Raw genomic sequence first — 20,681 nt, forward strand, 5'->3', positions numbered from 1 at the left:
GGGGAGATACGAGGTCACCTGTTAACAGCTGTGCTTTCTCAAAGTTTAGAGACATAGAAACATGTATTTTAGTATGTACTTCAACTGCTGGATCTGATCCATGAAGGATTAGGCAAGCATAATTCGGCATTTTTTTTTTCTCCAATTGTCAATAAATCTCTTGAAAAACACAAAACAAACCAATTTAGTCCATCTGTGAATACTTCCTGACTTCCCCCACTCCGTGTGAGAGTATATACGCCATCGATCATTAAGTGGAATAATTGACCATTTATCAGAAAGCCACTGAAGAAGATTACTATTAAAGAAACAAATGAGTTATCTAACAAGTTCTACACCAACTTTAACTACTATGCTGTCTTGCTGCAGCATGCTAACCAACTGCAGCTGCACCAGCCAGGAAAACAATAAACTGGGAGACAGACTCTGGTGCCTTGTGGGATATAAATAAAGAAAATCACTGTGCTTCTACATAATAAATTGTTTGTCCAGACTGATTCTGATCAAATTTAATTTAGCGTTTTGCATTTCCAGCTCACTCTTTGTATCATATGACACTGAAGAGCCTTTATTTGTTGGTATCTAAATATGGTTAGAGTTTAACACGACATTTAGCCTGAGGTCACGGAAGACTCGCAGGCCAAACCTCTGTGTGAGTTTGCGTCACTGTGCCAGTAAAACAAGGATTTCCAACATTTTACAACAACAGACCTGAATGTGCTGCTGATCACATCTGCTGCGTGCATACTTGTAAATAATACTCGAGCTCTGCAAGCTGATCTATTTACGACTGCTTCCTTCTGGCAGCAGATCACACAAACTTTTTTTCTTGTCTCTGTCCAGGTAGCAACAAGGCGCCACCCATTTACCGTCATTATTTAGCCTGTGACACTTCCTGTTCTGGGGAACCACCACAAAACAACCTCAATCTTGTGCTGAGATCTTGACAGGTTTCCTTTGGGCTCAACTTTGAGTTTATGAAATGAACATGTCTTTTTTTTCCCGAGTATCGGTTAAAAATGTTCCCAGTTGACTCAGGAAAGAACCCTCTGACCTCACCAAGTCCTGACAGCGCTCCTGGTAACACACACACACACACACACACACACACACACACACAAACACAACACACACACACACACACACACACACACACACACACACACACACACACACACACACACACACACACACACACACACACACACACACACACACACACACACACACACACACACACACACACACACACACACACACACACACACACACACACACACACACACACACACACACACACACACACACACACACACACACACACACACACACACACACACACACACACACAACACAACGGGATCACCATAACACAGGGCTGACTCACTTCTTGACAGGAGTGAATCAGCTGACACGCTTTCCCCACTCTCACTTTGGTGATGTGGGCTGCTGGGAAAACGAGGACGGGACCTGCGATTTGGGACACGCCACAATGACTGCAGGCATTTCTAAGAAGCCACAGCCTGTTTGACTGCGTGTGTGCGTGCGTGCGTGTTTAGGGCTGTTTGTCCAATGTCCTCCTCTCTGCCACCGTCACCAGTGAGTCTGACAGTTTGGGTTAAGTTACTTTTAAAAAGTAGTGGTTGCTTGTTACGTCTTAAAAAAATAATCTGTTACTTCACTTAGTTACCCCCTATGGAATGTAACTTGTCACTCACTACTTGTACGTTACTTGTAAAAAGCAGGCGTCTCTTGCAGAGAGAAGTTAATTATACAAAAACTGAACTGAACTACGGTGTAGACTGGATTCTCTACTCAGAGTGACGGCTGATTCATTATGAACAAGTCCAGCGAGGGCTGAATGCACATGGGCAGGTGTTTGGGGTTACACGGTGGTAGTGTATGTAATGTCTGCAATCGGTTGCACAGCCACGGCGGTCCGTGCATTGTTGTGGACACATGCGGCCTCTTTTCTGGAAATCCTTGCGTGTCCGTGCAACCGACACAAGTCCCCAGCTGCGTGTAGCCTATGCATGATCCTATCTCCATCGCATCCATCTGTGAGGTTGTCAGCTTTGTGTCTGCCTGCCATGCTCTGTTTGTAGGACGGCCGATTTAACCGCCAGTCCTCAGCGATGTAGTGGCATGTCTCACGTAGCGCTCTGCTCGGCACAGAAGCCGTGTTTCTGTCCACCTTAATTTGAGTCCAATAGTAACTCTGTTCTTGGTCAACTCTTGAGGGAAACATCTGACTCTAAATGCTCCACTATGTTCACCATATGATCACTAACTGTGTCGGTCTGCTGTTTGGTGCTGAGCGGGTAGTGTACACTGGGTTTCAAGAGATAGCCTAGTCAACGGATATTAACTGAGTCTTTCTAATCTTCATTTAAAAAATAAAAATAAAAAATTGTGTCTCAATGAAAAGGCAAAAGCCCAGTTCAATCTCTGTTAAGAGCATGACAAACAAACAGGCAAGAATTTAACCCTAACCTTAAAGCTATTTTGGTCAATCAGAAGCCTAAAAAAAAAAAAAAAAAAGTTACTGGAAGGTCACCTGGCTGCAATGGCGAATCGATTGATGTAAAAATTGTTAGAATCAGTACTATTTTGGCCACATCCCCCATTGCACGAAATGTCCCCCGATTTTGGACGCCTTGGATACCGGTAACGGCGCACACTCTGATGTTACAGGCCAAAAAAAAGTTTCTGAAAATCTTCACCCTGGAAAGGGGATTCCTCCAAAAGATCTGTTGTGAGTGACTTAAAATGCAGTTTGTGTGAACAAAAGGCCATATCACATAGAAAAAGCTATGTTTAAAAAAAAATACTGTACGTATAGATTAGGCCTAAGTTGTAATGAACTGAAATGATCCTTTAACGAAATAAAGAAATGAGTTCATTTAAGGTGTCATGAGTGTGTACATGTGTGTGAGGGACCACCTTGTGGCGTCTCAGAAGAAATTCTTGATGAGGGGGGTGACTAGTTTCACCCACAGCTTGACGTGGCGGTCCGGCTGCTCAAACGTGGAGTCGGACACCTCCGTGGACCGCTGGTACAACATCTCCTGCTCCTGAGGGGCACACGGTTTAACGCACAGGTGTGTATTCAGTAAAGCGTCACACAGTCATTCAACACCATTCCTGGCTGTGGTTAACTCACCTCCTGCAGCTGGCTCTGCAGCTCCTCGTTCTCTGTAACTATAGCGATTTGGGCCTCCAGGTCACGGTGAACTGAGCGGTATCCGAAATTAGGGGAGCCAATTAGAGTGAGGCAAGGCCGATCCTGCCCCTGGAGGTAATACCACAGACCTGGGTAGGAGAGGGAAAGTAAAGTGAGCCAGCGCGGCGGCAGAAAGCCGTTTCCAGCAAGGAATTCTGTCGGCGCAGACCACAACTAAAAAGGAAGCACATGCAAAAATCCCCTGCGTGGATCCAAAACCCCAAAGCATGACAGACAGTGAGTGTACATCCATGTCCCAAGGCTACGGCAGAATGACTGTACAAGACCTCTTCTCTCACGCAACATACCGCTGTGACCACAAGAAGAACAGCAGAGCAGGGAGAGTAGTGCGTTTTATTATTTTTCACCCAGCCAAACAAAACTAGTCTAGATGCTGAGCCCTGGATTAGATCCTAATCTCCTTTAAACCATGTTGATATGAGAGTTAGTGATGAAACTATTAGTCAAAACACTTGTTCCACAGAAAGTCGAACAACAGACATTTTAACTCTTGTTGCTTTATGTGTAAGAAGTAGAGCAATATATCAATATTATATCGATATTGCGATATAAGACTAAACTGATCAGGCGGGCCGGCTCTGTGGTCGGCATGAAGCTGGACTCACTGGTGACGGTGGCAGAGAGGAGGACATTGGACAAACTGCTGGCTATTACTGAAAATTCCAGCCACCCCCTGCACACCGTCATCAGCACCCAGAGGAGCCGGTTCAGTGGAAGGCTGCTCCTTCCCAAGTGCCGGACCAACAGACTCAAGGACTCCTTTGTCCCTCATGCCATCAGACTCTACAACTCCTCACTAGGGGGGAGGAGGAAATAGGGCAGAGGACAATACATACATACATACATACATACACACATACACACATACATACATACACACATACATACATATATACATACATATATACATATATACATACATATATACATACATGCATACACAGTAAACATACATACATACATACACACAGTACACATACATACATACATACACGCACACCTAGTCACTTTATCACTTCAATACTGGACTCAACACTGACACTTAATAATAATTTATGGTCTTTTGTTTGTATTTGACAAATGTTCTTATGTTGTTATTATCATTATTGTTATTGTTGTCTTATACTGTCTTTCTTTCTTTCTTTTTTTCTTTTCTTTTTTTAATCTATTTTTTAATTTGTTCTTCTTGCTAAAACTGGTGCTGGAATTTTCAATTTCCTTGCGGGAGTCATCCCAAAAGGATAAATAAAGAGAAGTCTAAGTCTAAGTCTAAATGTTGTCTTAGATTTTGGATATTGTAATATGGCATAACTTGTCTTCTCCAGATTTTAAACGCTGCATTACAGTAAAGTTATGTTTCTTACCAGACCGCTGTAACTGTTGTATTATTTGTCTTTACACACTTAGTCATTATATCCTGATTACTGATGATTATTTATAGATATCAAAGTATTTGGTCAAACATATTGGGATATTTTCTAGCCCTAGTAAGAAACGTGAGCAACAATTATAAAGCACTCCCGTGTCTGAGTGGGCGTTTCCCAACTAAGAGCCAGTGTTGCTAGGAGACATGCTTTCACCTTTCATGGTGCTTTCCTGATAGTTTGTAATGTAAATGTTTTGACAAGCTACTTCTCCCCTTCTTTCCAACAGGTCTACATAATGTTAGCTATCGCCAGTTTGTGATTTTATCCATGTTCCTCTTGTTGAAAACGTAATCAACAGAAGGATATGGTCGTTCGTTGCGGCCCTAATGGCATCCAGACAGGTGCATGTGCTTTTATTGCATCCCACCTTTGGCGTGGAAGGTCCACTGTGATCTGTGGTATTCGTGCAGGTGTACTCTCTCCTGCTGGCCCAGCCGGCACACCTGGTTGTAAAACTGTCTGGCGATGTGGATGTAGGCGGCAGGGATCGCTCCGGCGACGCCCTTGGCTCCGAAGAACCCGTTGACCTCGGGAGAGGCGGTGAGGATGCGGAAGCTGGCTCCGGCCCCGAGCACCAGCTGCATGTACGCCCGGGTCAGGTTGAAGTAACCCGACGTCAGAAACACAGTGGAGTCTGGCCCGGCGTCGGTCAGCAGGCGCTGGAGGTTTAATAACGGAAAGTGAAGAATTACATGTTTCCATTTCCCCACGTTATGAAAAAATAAAACTGGTTGCTATGCTATTAAAAGAGCTCATTATTAGGGTTTTATTACTGCTGTTCACATAAGGCTCATTATAGAGCTAAAATCTGTCAGCAATATTTGTCACATTTATCTTGATAACCATAAATATGATAGTATGATACCATGCAGTTTATTAGATTTCATTCCTCGTGTTTGCTCATGTCTCATGATTTGGTCTTTAATAATTACTGTATGACCAGTTTAAATGGAGTTTGGGCCGGTTTACTGGTTGAACTGGATTTATTGCGAATGTACATTTAGGTCTGTAAGAGAATCATAACGTCAGGAATTATATTTTGTTTATTGTCCAGCCTCATCTAAATATATCGGTTTCTTATATTCAAATCTGGAATGTATTGGTGTTTATTCTCATTAAAAAAAAAAAAAAATCAGATTTTTACAACTTGTAATGCAAGCGCTCTGTAGTTAAAAATTAATTAATGTACAGTATGGTCTGCTGCTTAATTCTCCATATTTTTCTGATCATTTTCTGTGGCTGATGCAAGAAAACCTTGCTTAATGTTTGAACTACACTTGTCAGCTTCTTCTTGCAGAAGAAATGAAGATAAGATGAGCCCTTACAAGCTGAGGGTGGATGAGGACATAACATCCGAGGGATGAAGAAAGGCCAGTATGTCTTCGTAAGAATCTGTCTGAACTGAGAAGTCTTTTGTGTGCCCTGCTAGACCGAAACCTGCCCAAGAGCCACATCAAATGATGTCTAAATGTAATAACTACAACTTGTTGCAACACGTCCTTCCTTTGTGAAATTCAAAATGTTTACTGAGACTGTGTTGATTCAACTTTTTAATGGACGCACAGTATTGGTGGTTTCATTAAATATAAAGTATATCACTTTGATGATCAATTTATTGGTTTAATTCCCGGAAGATGTGACTAATAAACCCGGAATAAATGTTAAAATGTTTATTCGGGGTCTGTTAGTCACATGGTAATTTATAAGTCACTCAACATCACATAATGACTGCAAAGAACCACTTGCTAATCATATTTATTACATGTTATTAAGGAAGAAGAACAAAGATCTACAAAGCATGGAAGACATTAGTATATAAAAAAAAGAAACTAACAGCATGGTAAAAGTTTATATTAGTTGTTTTTTTAAAGATTATTTTTTGGGGCATTTTTCCCCCTTTTATTAGATAGTGACAGTGGATAGACAGGAAAGGTGGGGGTGAGATGGGGGATGACACACAGCAAAGGGCCGCAGGTTGGACTCGAACCAGGGCCGCTGCAGGACTCAGCCTACATGGGGCGCACGCTCTTACTGCGTGAGCTAGAGGCCGCGCCAACATTTTTTTATTTTTTAAATTGGCATTATGCAGCCAAATGTGTTGTGTAAATTTTGTGTTCAAATGTGACCAATCAGAAGAGGCCACTGTCATTATACAACCACGTGTGGAGGCTCACCTGTGTGACCTGCTCGTCCACCTGGATCCCCAGAGGTTTCATCTGGACCAGAGGGAACACCCAGGTGTCCTCCTCCCCCTCGCTCATCCCCTCGTCCTCAGAGAACTCCGACCCGTTCAACAGTCGCTGCCTCACGTGCGCTGTGTTCACCACCTCCATGATCCGCTTCCTCGCTGCCACCGAGAAGTCCTGCCTGTTGCCTGGTTACCACGGGGGATACAAAACGTGAGCGTACACAAAGCTAAGTGGATGCAGCGGGAGGCGGGTCAGCCTGATCTCTGGGTCACGGTGGTCTGGGCTGGGAGAGTGTTGGAGAGAATTTACAGCCACTTACGAGCAAGAAGCAGAGAGGAGGATGTTGATGGGAATGAAAACACAACCTCAGCTCAAAGGCTGCTATTTTTGGAAAATGCTAGTCTCTGATTGGCTGGCAGATGGTCATTAAAATTGTATATTGTATAGCAACCATCAGATTAAAAGAAGTGTTCAGACAGAAAGCAAAGCAAAATTTCTCCCAGCCCAACGAAGAAGACCCACAGGGAGCGAACCAATCTTCAACGCTCGCGAGCTGTGTCCCTTTTCTTAGTCGCTTTTCTAGGTGAATTGTTACCCTAATTTACTAAAAAAGGTTGATAATAAACACTTTCAAGTTGAACAACATTTTCTGCTTTGCTTGCCGGTCCCACATCACCGTAAAATCCCATAATGCTTTGAGAAGCGATTAATGCCTGCCCCATAAAAAATATTTAGGGGCGTCATTTGTGTTAAATCACCTTCAGTGGGTCTTGTAATTTGCACAAATTTGTCTGCTGGACCGTTTGTGTTTATAACGACATGAAACACAGGGTGAAACACCAACTCTTACATAACATATCGTTTTTTTCTGAATCAAAAAAAAGAAAAAGAATTACCCCAAAAAAATACATATTTCTTATACAACACATTTTTATAACACGTTGCTAGTGTTTTTGCTGTTATCAGTGACTTCCTGACTGACTACAGTCAACCTTTTCCTCCTCCTCGTCCGTTATTTTTGTGCGTCAGGACACATGACACATCAGTTGGCAAATGTTTTTTCATTAGAATTTCACCAGCGTGTGTGTTTCTGAATAACTATATGTGTCAGTTACAACTCCATATCGTCTTCCAGCAGCACTATGATATCATAACTCCATTCCTGGTGTTTGTTACCACTGCGGCCCAGTTCTGCAGACATGATGTCATTCATCCCTCAAACTGACATCCTGGCAGTCTGCGCTTCAGTTACGGAAACATAGTTCCAGTGTGTGTGTGTGTGTGTGTGTGTGTGTATAGAGAAAATCTTGACAATTTTACATCCGCCTGCATGGCTACCCAACCGCAAGAGCTCTCTCCATCTTTCTCACTGTACGTGTACGCACACACAAACACAATCATCTATTCGCCTGTCTAAGCTTTCAAGCTCCATTAGCAAAACCCACCCGGGCCGCTGCCACCGTAACTGAGCATGAAGTGTCAAACAGTGTCAAAACATGTTAGAGGATAAACATGTGACTGCATGCACACACATACATTTTTTTCATGCGTTTCCTTTTTACTGACTCTTCCCCTTGACATGCACACGCACGCACAAACACACACGCACACACACACACCTACCTTTGTATGGGTGCACCATGCCCTCGAGCATGGTGACCGAGTCATCGGGCTGCAGCTGCAGGGAAACATCCCCCACGGCTTCCACCAAGTCGGAGAAGAAGTCGGCGACCTCGCTGCAGTTCTCCAGCAGCACGTAGCGGTCCTGTCTGTTGCTGAAGTACGAGTCGCTCAGGTTGGCACTGCAAAACGAGAGAGAGTCATATGAACCTTTTCATGAACCCATTGTGAGAACAGGTTCCAATAGCTATTTCATTTTGGAACCGGTTCTAGGTCTAAAAACCACTTGGTTTCTTTAAGCTCTTTTTTATAAGAAAATAGCAGTGGAAAACATAAAGAAAGCAGGGCTCTCATCGTCAGATTAGATCAGCCATAGCTAATGAATTCTGTAACGGATCAAATGAAAAGTTTCTACTCTGTTCACAACATCAGATACTGTAGAGTGCAGAAAGCCGGTCATTATGTCAAATTAGAATCTGACAGGCCAATGAAGGACCCCGACGCAATGCATAATATCTGTTCACTCTAAATGGTCTTTTTAACAAAGAGTGTACCGGCGCTTCCTACTGAAGGAGGATGTTGCATTATTTGTAGCGTTAATGTTGCTGTGGTATGGAGTGTATTCAAGTCTCTTTATAATGCATCTGTTGGTTTAAAAAATCTAACATTAGACCAGTTTAAGCTACAGGAGATTCTGTGTTTCCCTGCCACAGAGGAAATTCAATGTCCCAATGTTTACTGCTGAAAATTAACAGGGGATACACTAATGTGAAATCTGCTTTATTCTGAAGTATTAATGGTATTATTTGTTTATAATGTTTTGCTTTTACAAGAAAAAAGGCTTCCAGGAGGAGGACACGCATTTTGACAAAAACGTGAACAGTTGGGAATCACCATACCCACTGATGATAATGCTGTCGTCAAACAGGTAGACTTTGATGTGCTGGACTCCGATGGTCTCGTTGAAGCGCTGAGGGACCAGCAGCCGCAGCAGGCCCCTCAGGTCTGGAGTGTGGTACAGAGACACCCTCATCTGAGAGGTGAAGCGCTGCAGCAACGGCAGCAGCATGGTCCTCGAGTTAACCTGCCCTGCATGTGAAACATGACCGCATCAGGATGGTGAGCGCGGTGCTCTGTGCTAACCAGCAAGCAGAAGAGATCACATGGAAAATGCCAACAACCTCGAGAGCCGCGAGTGTAGTCCAGCAACATGGAGACTTTTAGGTCAGGAGCATCACTGTTCTCCTGTGAGCGCTGTAGAGCTTCCTCCATGCAGTCCACCTTAACAAAAAAAACAAAGAAAGCAGTGGACCACAGTGTAATGCACCGATTTGGCTGCAGTTGGCAGCACTGTTGGACTCACGATGGACAGTTCCTTTGGGCAAGTGTTTTACTATCATTGCACAAAGCTGTCTTAAGTAGGACTCATTTGAAAAGCTGAAACGATCAATCGATTAATCAATCAAGAGAAAAGTGGTCAGCAACAATTCAAGTAAATTCATTGAGAAAAAAAAAAATCCTCTGACACTTTACTTGAAGGTATCTACATAAGAGTGACATGACACTGTCATGAACACATGACAGTCATGAAACATGAATCCTAACTTGTCATGACCAAACCAAATGACGGTTACTAAAAGAAGCGTTATGTCATAAACGTTTCTGACTGTTTATAATGTTTATGACGCGTTCATGACAGTGTCATGTCACTCTTATGTCGCTACCTTCAAGTAAAGTGTAACCAAAAATCCTGACCTTTGTTGTTTTCAGCATCTTATTGTAAACTCGATTGTCAGCTTTTCTCTGTTTCATCAGATTGTAAAATAAATATCTATAGAGTTGTGGTCTTTTTTTCCGGATGTCACTTAGGAATCTAAATACTTGTGACAGAAATATTTTCACTATTTTCTGTCATTTAAAAAACTGAAGAATTCATCAAGAAAATGGTTTAAATTGATAATGACAATAATCGGTAGTTGCAGCCCTTCTTCATTCTCTATGAATTTGGGACAAACTAAGACTCTAAACAAACTGAAGAACATCTGAAACTGGGATACAGCTTCAAGCTGCTCAGCTCTTTTCTGTCAAGGACATTTTACTTATAAATCCGGCGACAAAAACGGTTTCCTGTTGTCTGTAGTCAGGTTCTCATTTCTCAATCCGTGCTATTGTTTAGCAAACTGAGGTTTTTATTCCTCTTTTTGTCAGCATGTCCCATTTGTTGTTACTCTTGTTTTTTTGTTGTTTTAAGTCTTTGGTTGGGTAGTTTTTGTCTTATAATAAGTTGCATTGGACTGGTAGACATGTTGAATTAAAGCTAACTTTAGTTTGAAGAACCGTCTAACATTTCTTTCTGGAACAGCAGTTTCAGCTACGTAAGACCACACAAAGCAGAACGTTCGGCTCTGATCTTAGCATCCATTTTTTTCCTATGCTTTGTCCTACTGCACGTGTATTCGTGAATGCTCTAAAATGTGGCCGCAAAACACTGGAGTAGATGAATGATTATTGATTCATTGGCAGCAGACAGCATTTATCAAACACTGGCAGCCTTTTATTTGTTAACTGAGCCTGTGGAAAGCACGAATGACTCTTGTGCATGAAAAGGAAATGGCTGCTCTTCAGAGGGCACCACTGGTAGCGAGTTTAAAGTCATTATTTGTGGCAAGTTTGGCATTTGTTTCCCACCGGATTTTTAAAAAAAAAGGGGGGAAAAAAGAAAAAGTGTACCTTTTTTTTTTTTTTTTTACACTTTGGCTAATTTGTAGCCTAGAAATCTAGATGCACTCTAGCAGCAACAGATGTAATTTGCAGTTAGAGTCAGTCTAGCAACTCTCGGCTGGCTTGCGAGCTGGAAAAAACAAATTCTGGTCAGGCCAATCACATCGTGTATAGAGTCGGTGGGCGGGCTCAACATAAGGACGGCAGAGTTGCGAAGGATCCGCGTGAACTCCGTGCGACTTGAAAACAAAGAAGAAGGCTGCTGCTGCTGCTGGCGAACAGTGTTCTCTCAAATCGGTTTTGGCCGCAACTCTGAAATTCTTGGACTTAAGCATAGAAGTCAAGCATTGAAGTCATTCTTTAAAAAGGAAGATGTGTTCAGAGTATTGCCAACCGGAAACGACAAAAGTTTAATCAACTAGCATTGCTCTGGTTGCGTGCAGAGGAAATTTGAAAGACAACCGTTTATCCCGCCCAAATCATTTCGCTATACGTCACTCCAGAGTGCCTGTTTACATGCCAGTAAAACATTTCTTCTTTCCAGTAGAGAGCTCTTTGGGGACGTGTGCACCAGCAACACTTCCAGCTCAGCTCTGGAGAGAAATGGGATCATGAGTACGAGCTCTGGTGGACACTATAATTTTACTATAAAATTGTTAATCCTTTAAAGCACAGAAGCCTGATTTAGTTATTATGTCATGTAAAATCAGCTCAAACGCCTATAAAATACAGTGGGAAATATTTGTTCTCCATTGCTTTTAAAACATTTTAGCTACTAACCAACAGCTCTCTGATTTACTGCAGACACAAACACTGGCCCACAGGACAGATGGTTTCAAGATAGGTGGGCATTTGATTTTTTCTTTTAATGGAATTTAATGCGATTGCTTCCCGATTCATCAATACGGAGAAAGCTGACGTTCTCCAAGAAAACAATCTCAAGCTGCCCTACTCTACTAAACACGCAGAGATAAGTACGCTAGGTACGAGGGAGTGGTAAGGAAATATAAATTATTGTTTAAATATGTGTTTTTCCAAGTGTTCAAATGGCCAGTGGCCCCTTGGTAATTATCTACATCTTGTTTGCATTTGTTTTTATCCAAAGATGGTGTGTGTTTAATGTATTTGTTAATAGTTTCTTTTAAAGAGTACTCCGCTGATTTATCACTGCACTGATATAACACTGTAGGACTCACGAGAGACAGTTTAAGGGTTAAAAAGTAATTATTTTAAAAAATAAAGTTGAATAACCTAGGGCTATGGTGTACTAAAGAGACATTTCTTTGGAATTTCAGATCATTCTTGCTGCTTGCACCTGCGCTTAAGTAAACACTTAAGACACACACAGGTGTGCTACTCAGGATCAGTCAAGTACCCTTTGTGCCGAGTCTGGGATCGAGCTTGTGTAAGTACTGCAGATCCAGACTCACCTGCAGTTCGCTTTCTTAAGTCTAAACCACACTCACATTTTTGAGTTCAGCTCCTTGTATCCAATTACAAGCAAACCTGGGCTTGGAAATAAAACTCACATGGACTCAATGTCCCTTACTGACTCAACATTTCTAGTAATCCATCATCCTGTGAGGTTCCAGAGTTTGGCAGCAATCACAACGGATTCAAATGCTCGTAACTCTAATTAAAAACATGTTTGACTTGTCTCTACCTTTTTCTGTAAATCACCCGCTCTGCTGCTCGAACCAGTTAGAAAAAACCTCATGAAAAACAGCTGAATATGAGCATCAGTCCAGACTGTGGTTTGTTCTGGGTTAATGTTGTTATGCTAGGCCTTCCAAGCATGAAGAACAGCAGGATATCACATGCCAACACTGGTCTCCTTATAACCATAAACCCTTGCAATTTGGGGTCATTCCTTGTAGCTGGCCTGGAGTACATTTTCATCCTGAACAAACCACACTGTGGTTTGTTTGGAAGACTACTCTGACTCACATTTTCTGGCATCTCTGACCAGTCATTTGGCACATGCCTGTGTTTGATTTGTTGTTCTCACCTGCCCAAAACTCCAAGTCTTGAAAAACATCACACACACGCACGCATGCATGCACACGCTCGCACGCACAAAACTTTACTCACCAGCTCTTGCTCCATCTGACCTGTTCCTAAATACAACGAGGCCATCACCACCCTCCTCTTTGCAGTCTTGATGCGAGCCTAATGGGAAAGATAAAAATAAGTGTTTGTGGGTGTCAGGAAGCCACAAATATCTGATGACAATAGATCCCTGTGGCCACCAGAGCGTCCAAAATCACAAGTAGTAACAACAAAAGAAAAAAACTCAAAAATCTACATTTCAAAAAATAAGAAAATTTGCTTTTTCCCCCATTCTATACCCTTAAATGACAGATATTTCTGGCATTTAAGGGTATAGAATGAACCGCAAATTATGAAGAAAAATGTTTTGTTGTTTTGGGAAACAGTCCTTTTAAGGGATTAAAGCATGTGTTACTCCATGAAGGAGTACGACATCCTTCACATTGATGGAAAGCATGAAAATCCTCAATATTAGAACTCTAGTTTTTCACCCAACGGCAACAAAATCAAAAAGGTGCGGTTGCATTTTTTAAATTAGATTTCAGCCCGTTCTTTGTGTCGTTTTAATACCAGTAATTTGCTTTCCATTTTGCTCAGGGCGCTTCAAATGTTTTAGCTGGTTCTGCAGACACAAAGGTCAAAGACAGAACACCAAACAGCTTGATGACAATAAGACGAACAAGAAAGAATAGAGGGTGTGTGAGTGAGTGTGTGCACGTGTTTGTTGTGGAAAGTGATCTATCAATATAACAATGCAATACAGATCGAGACTTCCCAGCACTCAATGTCATAGGGAAGTGTCAATAAAAAAGAAAACGCATGACATGTTTTTGTGAATCACACCCCATTGATTAAAAAAACAATTCTAAATAACACATGATTCACATGCGCATTGAGAGTGTAATATGCTGTATTTTTAGACGTAAATATATCAGGGGTCAAAACTTTGGGGAGAAATTCTTCCAAAATTAGCATTAAGGAGCCCATTTCTGACTCTTAAGGCTAAAAAATGTCTTAGTACGGAGGGAAGCTGCAGCATATAAACTGCAGCAGATTCTGGATTATTTGCTCCTGGAGCTCCTGGATAAGCTAAAAGTTAGAGGAAACTTGAACAGATTCCAATGTGGTGACACACAGCAGTTGGGGGACTTCGTAAAAAACCAAAAACTAAATAACCCAGTTTGTTCTTGAATGCTCCACAAATTAAGTGATATGTGCAGGGTTCTAGGATTGTTTTAACTGGGGTTAAAAATACATTCCTGGAAGGTCATTTTTTGAGAAATATTTTCAAGATGATTAGTCGCACCACAATTAAATAGAGGTGATAAATCACTTTAGAGCTGAACAATTGACTCCTGTCAGCTGCGGTGAGCTTCTCTGCCAACTCAGGTGTTGCAGAGTAAGCAAACCGTCTGCTGGGAAGGAAAAAAAAAAAAAACACTTCCTCAAATACCTCAAGCAGTTTCTCAGCCTCATTTATTACATCACAATACATAATGATATAGATTGTCTTTGCAAAGATGATATTGGCGGTTGTCAGCCCTGGGGCTGATGATTTATTAAACTTTCCTTTACAGCAGAAACCTAATTTTTTTTTCACAGTGACACCTACCTTCATAGTCTGGTAGAACTGGTCAGGTGAGGTGAGGATGTGGATGTGGGTGCCTGGCACCCGGAAAGCGGGTACGTTCTCTGCCATCCACCGGAAGTGGCTGCAGAGGCCATCTGTACCCTGAGCTCCGGCTGACCCTGTGGGCCTAGAGACATGTCGGGGGGCTGGGTCGGCTTTGGCCAGAAGGGGAGCCAGCAGCAGCACCGAGGACCTGGAGGAAACGAGCTTTCATCAAGTCTGTGTGTTTGTTCGGCTTAAAGCTGCATTTACAGAACATTGTAGTACAGAAGCAAACTGGAATGAAAACCTAACAAAATGTGTTGTTTATTTTTTGTTTTACATGTGTGAAACGTTTTGTATTACTGATTGAACGTCTTTGTGATTGGTTGACAATAATCTCACCACAAGGTTCATTTAGTAGCTGCTCTGGAGCTTTTGATCATCTCACTTCTGCCGCCAATGACTTTGCGGTGATGATGGTGTTGTCCAGTTTCCAAGGTAAAAGTATGAACTTTGAATCTCATCATTCTGATTGTTTTACACAAATGTTTCATCATGATCATGATGTACTCATACAAATATTCCCATTAATATAGTGCTAACGATTTCAGCCATTCATGAAGTACCAGCAACTACCTGTCAATGAGGTTAATACGCAAACTTTGTCTGGCTTTTGTAACTGAGCTTTTAATTTTTTTTTGTTCCTCCTATTCTGTCCTTGGATTTGACATACTTTAACGTCAAGAAAAATAAGAAGTCATGAGAGAATGTGCCCATGTTTCCCTTATAGAAAAGGGATCAATTTGCTCCCTCTCAAACAGATGTTTTGTTTTGTTTATTTATTCCCTTTTTTAAAGTCTGCATGGAAATCTAGCTGAAAGTGTGGGTTTCCAGAATAGTGCATTCATGAGAAACAGTCGAGCTTGTCAGTGGAAAATGAGACACATCACGACTCTATGGAAATATCTTGCCTGAGGAGACTATTTCAAACAAAAAAGGGTCATATGTGCCATATATCACAGGAAAACAATAGTTTCCTGGGTATCATCTTTTTGTGCCATCCTTCAGCCGCCAGCGGACTCTCGAGTGTCCGACGTCAGAGCTCCCCACCAGCACATGACTGCACCACAATACTAACCTCCAACGTTATTTATAATACAATTATCAACATGTAGTAAGGACTGTGACAAGATGTCTACCAAGGTGAACCAGACTCAACCCCAAACCATAACCGCGAAGCTCTGCAATCCGAGGGGACACCTGACAAGGTTGGTTGATATTTAAGGGTCCTCAAACTAGAACTGCAAAGATAAGAATTTTTATTTTCTTGATTAATTGTTATGTAAACAATCAATATTTGTCAGTTCCAGGTGAGGTCTTCAAATGTTGTGTTTTGGCCGACTAATCGATTAAGTGTTCGCATTTAACTTTAAGGACACAGATCCATTATAAGATTTAACAGTGTGTCTGGATTTTGTTCCTCAGTGTCCTCAAATTCCCTCCAACACCGCACCCCCTTTGTCTCTGCCATTTAATCTCACAATCTGGGTCTGACAACGCAACCACATTAAATAAAGACAGGGTGGAGCGTGAACCTCCGACATGTCTGTGACCCTCAGAGGCTGAATGTCAGGAGTCTACTGCATTCCTTCATATTCATTACGACCAGAACACACAAGCACATACACACAGTTTACATTTTGGTTTGGATTTGACCGACAAAAAACATCTACGAGAAGTCGCAGGAAACACAAGTCACATACAAATAAAAACACAGCTCAGGGCTTCTTTCCATAGCCACTTTGCTGAGTAAGAACTTCTGGAGCAAACACGGAGAGGGGATTTCCCCGTGGTTTGGGATTCGAGTCCTATCATAAACACGCATATCACTCAAAGAGCCATAAAACCACTGTATCATGAAAGAGAACATCCTTGTGTCCATGCAGCTTATGCTGAATTCTCTCTTCTTCTTCTTTTTTTTTTACAGCAGTGCAAATTATTAACGTTATCTAAAAGTAGGCTTATGCGATGCAACGGACCGTTCAGCTGTCCCCAAAGCCTTTACAATTTTCTGCACATGGTAAAAGATCCGAGTGTGACAGGAGGTAAAAAAATTTAAATAACGTAAGACTTTTCAGCTTTTCATTTCAGGAGTGAGTGGAACAATACAAAAGAATCAACTATAACCGCAGTGAACCTACAGTGAAATAAAAGCCTCTATAATACATAGTCAAAGAGGATTTTTAATCCCAAAGAAGGGTGAAGTTAAACATACTGTAATATGGTCTGAATAAAGACTGTTTTTTGAGCAGTATAGCTCTCTTCCAAGAACAGTGATTCCATGAAACTGAGATGAATTGAACTTCCTCATATTTAATGAGGTAATAGGCTAAGATAATAACTGCAGTGAATAGAGGAGCTGTTTACTTTGGTATGAGCCCGCACCACATCCCTCTTGATTTGAAGCATGTGATAGGAAACATAGCGGTTTGTCATTCTCACAATTCCCGATTGAAAATTTCTTTGCTTCCTTAATAGATTAGCTTTCTCATTTATCTCAACGGATCTACATTCAGTTAGTAAATTGTTAAAATGGCTCTTTGTCTTCTTTTATAGTTCATAACATGTAGATTCAAGCAATAAATCAATATTAGTACAATCCACAGCAGCACAATGATATCCTAATGCTACAAGCGTATTTTAATAGTGATGTGAATATGACACACATGTACACTATGGCCATAAGTATGTGGAGATCCAAATATTACATCCTAAAAACCATGCTATACATTGCTTCATCCCTTTTGGGGAGACTTTCCACAAGAGTTTGGAGCCCGGATGTAAAGATTTGTTACCATTTAGCCGCAAGAGCCTTTGTAACCACTGATTTTAGGTAAGAGGTCGTCCTCTTAAGTTTGTCTCAAAGGTGTTGGATGGAGGCGAGATCAGAGCTCACATCTTACTGGCATTGTGCACACACCTGCCACAAAGTTGGAAGCAAACTATTGTCCAAAAATACTGAAGCATTAAGATTGATCTTTTTAGAACAAAGCTGCTGAAACCATGAAAAACAAATACATGAACGTTTGGGTCTACTTTTGGACATATACCGTACCATGATAATGGTGATAAACAGAAGTCTTGTTACTTCATTACTGTGATGCTTATTCCAAATCCTACTTGTTGACAAATGTCAAAGTTTGCCTCGTACTTCTTTGGAAGATAGGGAAAATCCTATCTTCCTTTTACAGAAGCAATAGCTACGCTCATGGCTGTGTCCTATCCTATCTCAGACCTCCTATTTGACCTTAAATTAAGAAATCCTTATTAATTTGAAATATTAAGTCATTATTGTGACATTCTAACTTTAAGATACTATCTCATTAAGATACTAAGTCATTATTTTGAGATACTATCTCAATATTAAAATCATTATTTTTAGATAGTATTTTTGAGATACTAAGTCATTAAGCGCCCATATTGAGCTCATTTTCAGGTTCATAATTGTATTTTGAGGTTGTACCAGAATAGGTTTACATGGTTTCATTTTCAAAAAACACCATATTTTACTATATTATAATACACATTGCTGTAGCTCCTCTTTTCACCATGTGTGTTTAAGTCTCTGTTTTGGCTCCAGAGTGAGACATCCCACTTCTATACCTGTTTGTTGGGAGTCGGACATGCGCAGTAAGAGCACATCAGCTAGATAACTTTCTCTAACTTTGGTAAGAACAAGGCAGGATTAGCTGGGAGACTTCTTCTAAACGAGGGACACTTGTGGAATACCTGCGGAACAGGGACATGTGAGTAGTTCTTTGGAGATGATGGTGAACTGGTGTGTGTTGTAGCAGTGTTTTGCCATTGACAACGAGCTAGCATGCTAGCGCTACCATGCTACCGTTAGCCACCTCGTCTCTGCTAGTTACAGCCGTGGAGATGTTGAACAGCTCACCCAGAGACTGAGGACAGAGGACGTTCAGAAACCGTATCTCACTCAGAACACTATGGATAGTTTTTTCCAAGTTTGTATGCGTATGGAAACACCAGAGACACAAAATAACACCCCAAATCCCAGAAAAGGGATATCATAATATGGGCACTTTAAGAAAGCTTCTCATTTTTTTTGAGATACTATCTCATCTCATTATTTTGACATACTACGTCATTATTCTGATAAACTAAGTCCTTATAAACGACTTAAATCTTTTTTTCTTTTATAAAATGGGCGGAACTGGGCTTCCACTGCTTCTTTTGCTAATGTAAGTCCCAATCTTTTTTCCACCTGCGGATTTACATTTACACAAATGAGTTCCTCTAACTAGTAGCCTACAGCCGGAGGGATTTCTCCGGTAATTATCGTGTCACGTGAAGTTGAGGCTGTCAGAAAAGCTTTTCAGCTTCGGTGAACACCAAGAACATCATGTACACACCTTCAGTTATGCAAACCACTTTCCCTGAAGGTTAGCTTCTATTTTGAGGTGTATTACTGGAAGGAAATAAGCTAAATCTGATTTTACACTTAGCTGTGAAAACGTTAGTTTTACACCAGATAAGCTACAAGTTGGAAGCTAAAGACGTTGAGGGAAAAAAAAAAAAGAGAAATCGCCAGAATAAGTCCGATAATGGACGCATTAGCAAAGCATCTTCATTATGAGAACGCTTCACACTGAACCAGGAAAGGAAGAAAACGCTATTTCATCTTCGTGTCTGTGTCTCCGTGGATGAGACGTGTGTCTTACCCTCTTCTTCTGTCTCGTGCGCGGAAGACCCGGTCAGATATTCGAGAGAAAACCCCGGCGATGGCCGGTGAGTACACGGAGTACAGCAGCCTTCTCCAGGACATGGGAGCCGCCATTGCTGCAGCAAACGGATTTTAAATAAACTTTATTGACACAACCAAGTTCGCGGACACTGTGTGCTGTAACGGTAGGCTGTGTGTAGGAACGGGATGAGCACCGAGAAGCGTATTAAGTAGTATGTTTAACCTTCAATACCAAGTAAATAAATCAGAGAAATAATATATAAAAGGTTGTTTATATATTTGTATGTGTTTGGTGATGCCTAGAAATGGCCTCTAGTGGTCAACCTGCAAACTGCATTGTAACTTATTGTCAGGAGTTAACCTAAAAATGGGTGCACAGCTCTTCAGAAGCACCCAGCATAGAGTGAGCACCAGCATGTATTCATGGCTTCCAAATGTGTTTGTGATAACACTTGTTTGATCTTTGCGCTTTACATAACCTGCTGAAGGTGTGACCACAGCTGTGAGTTCATGTTCTCAGAGTTTAAAGTGTACAGGTGTTTGTGCCAGGAATGAGACTGCCAGTCCTCCTGATAGAATGCGAGCACTTTAAACTTTCTCCACCCAGTTGATGCTCATTAGTCATAATGACACTGATGGTATGAACATGAATTACTAGTATCAATGGGGATGTTTTATTGATGCCCACACAGAGGAGTAAGAGCAACATAGCTGTCATTTTTATTTACTTTCATGACATCTGCCTCTTTGATAGTGCAGGAATGTTTTGGTGTCATAAAAGTCAAGAGTAAAAAGTCAAATTAATAATAAACTTAACCCAATAACTATAAGTAGTACCTAATTATAGCTCACTGCCCATAGACTACTGCTACACATGAAGGTACCAGTAATCATAATCAAACAATACAATATTTTATTTGTATATATATATATATATATATATATATATATATATATATATATATATATATATATATATATATATATATATATATATATATATATATATAAAAACGCTGATAGAGAGCATTTTGCATAATGAGTACTTTTACTT

General features: G+C 41.1%; 2 protein-coding genes across 2 annotated transcripts in view; one reads left to right on the top strand and one right to left on the bottom strand.

The window, feature by feature from the left end:
* LOC116671747 (cytohesin-1) overlaps positions 1 to 2,080 on the top strand; it is a 21,882-nt gene extending 19,802 nt beyond the window's left edge. The window contains exon 13 of the transcript XR_004327341.1: positions 2,066 to 2,080. The gene's annotated coding sequence lies outside the window, so the exon portion shown is untranslated. The remainder of the gene's footprint in view (positions 1 to 2,065) is intronic.
* pgs1 (phosphatidylglycerophosphate synthase 1) overlaps positions 1 to 19,757 on the bottom strand; it is a 21,172-nt gene extending 1,415 nt beyond the window's left edge. The window contains exons 1-10 of the mRNA XM_032503189.1: positions 19,605 to 19,757; positions 14,863 to 15,073; positions 13,293 to 13,370; positions 9,662 to 9,761; positions 9,380 to 9,569; positions 8,484 to 8,662; positions 6,846 to 7,045; positions 5,039 to 5,330; positions 3,164 to 3,312; positions 2,944 to 3,074 (exon numbers count right to left, since the gene is read on the bottom strand). Of these exons, the coding sequence (XP_032359080.1) occupies positions 2,955 to 3,074; positions 3,164 to 3,312; positions 5,039 to 5,330; positions 6,846 to 7,045; positions 8,484 to 8,662; positions 9,380 to 9,569; positions 9,662 to 9,761; positions 13,293 to 13,370; positions 14,863 to 15,073; positions 19,605 to 19,720 (1,635 nt within the window). The 5' untranslated portion in view covers positions 19,721 to 19,757 and the 3' untranslated portion in view covers positions 2,944 to 2,954. The remainder of the gene's footprint in view (positions 1 to 2,943; positions 3,075 to 3,163; positions 3,313 to 5,038; positions 5,331 to 6,845; positions 7,046 to 8,483; positions 8,663 to 9,379; positions 9,570 to 9,661; positions 9,762 to 13,292; positions 13,371 to 14,862; positions 15,074 to 19,604) is intronic.
* Between the last annotated feature and the right edge of the window lie 924 nt (positions 19,758 to 20,681).

This window comes from Etheostoma spectabile, chromosome 21 (genome assembly GCF_008692095.1).
Source record: "Etheostoma spectabile isolate EspeVRDwgs_2016 chromosome 21, UIUC_Espe_1.0, whole genome shotgun sequence".
In the NCBI taxonomy this organism is placed as follows: Eukaryota; Metazoa; Chordata; class Actinopteri; order Perciformes; family Percidae; genus Etheostoma; species Etheostoma spectabile.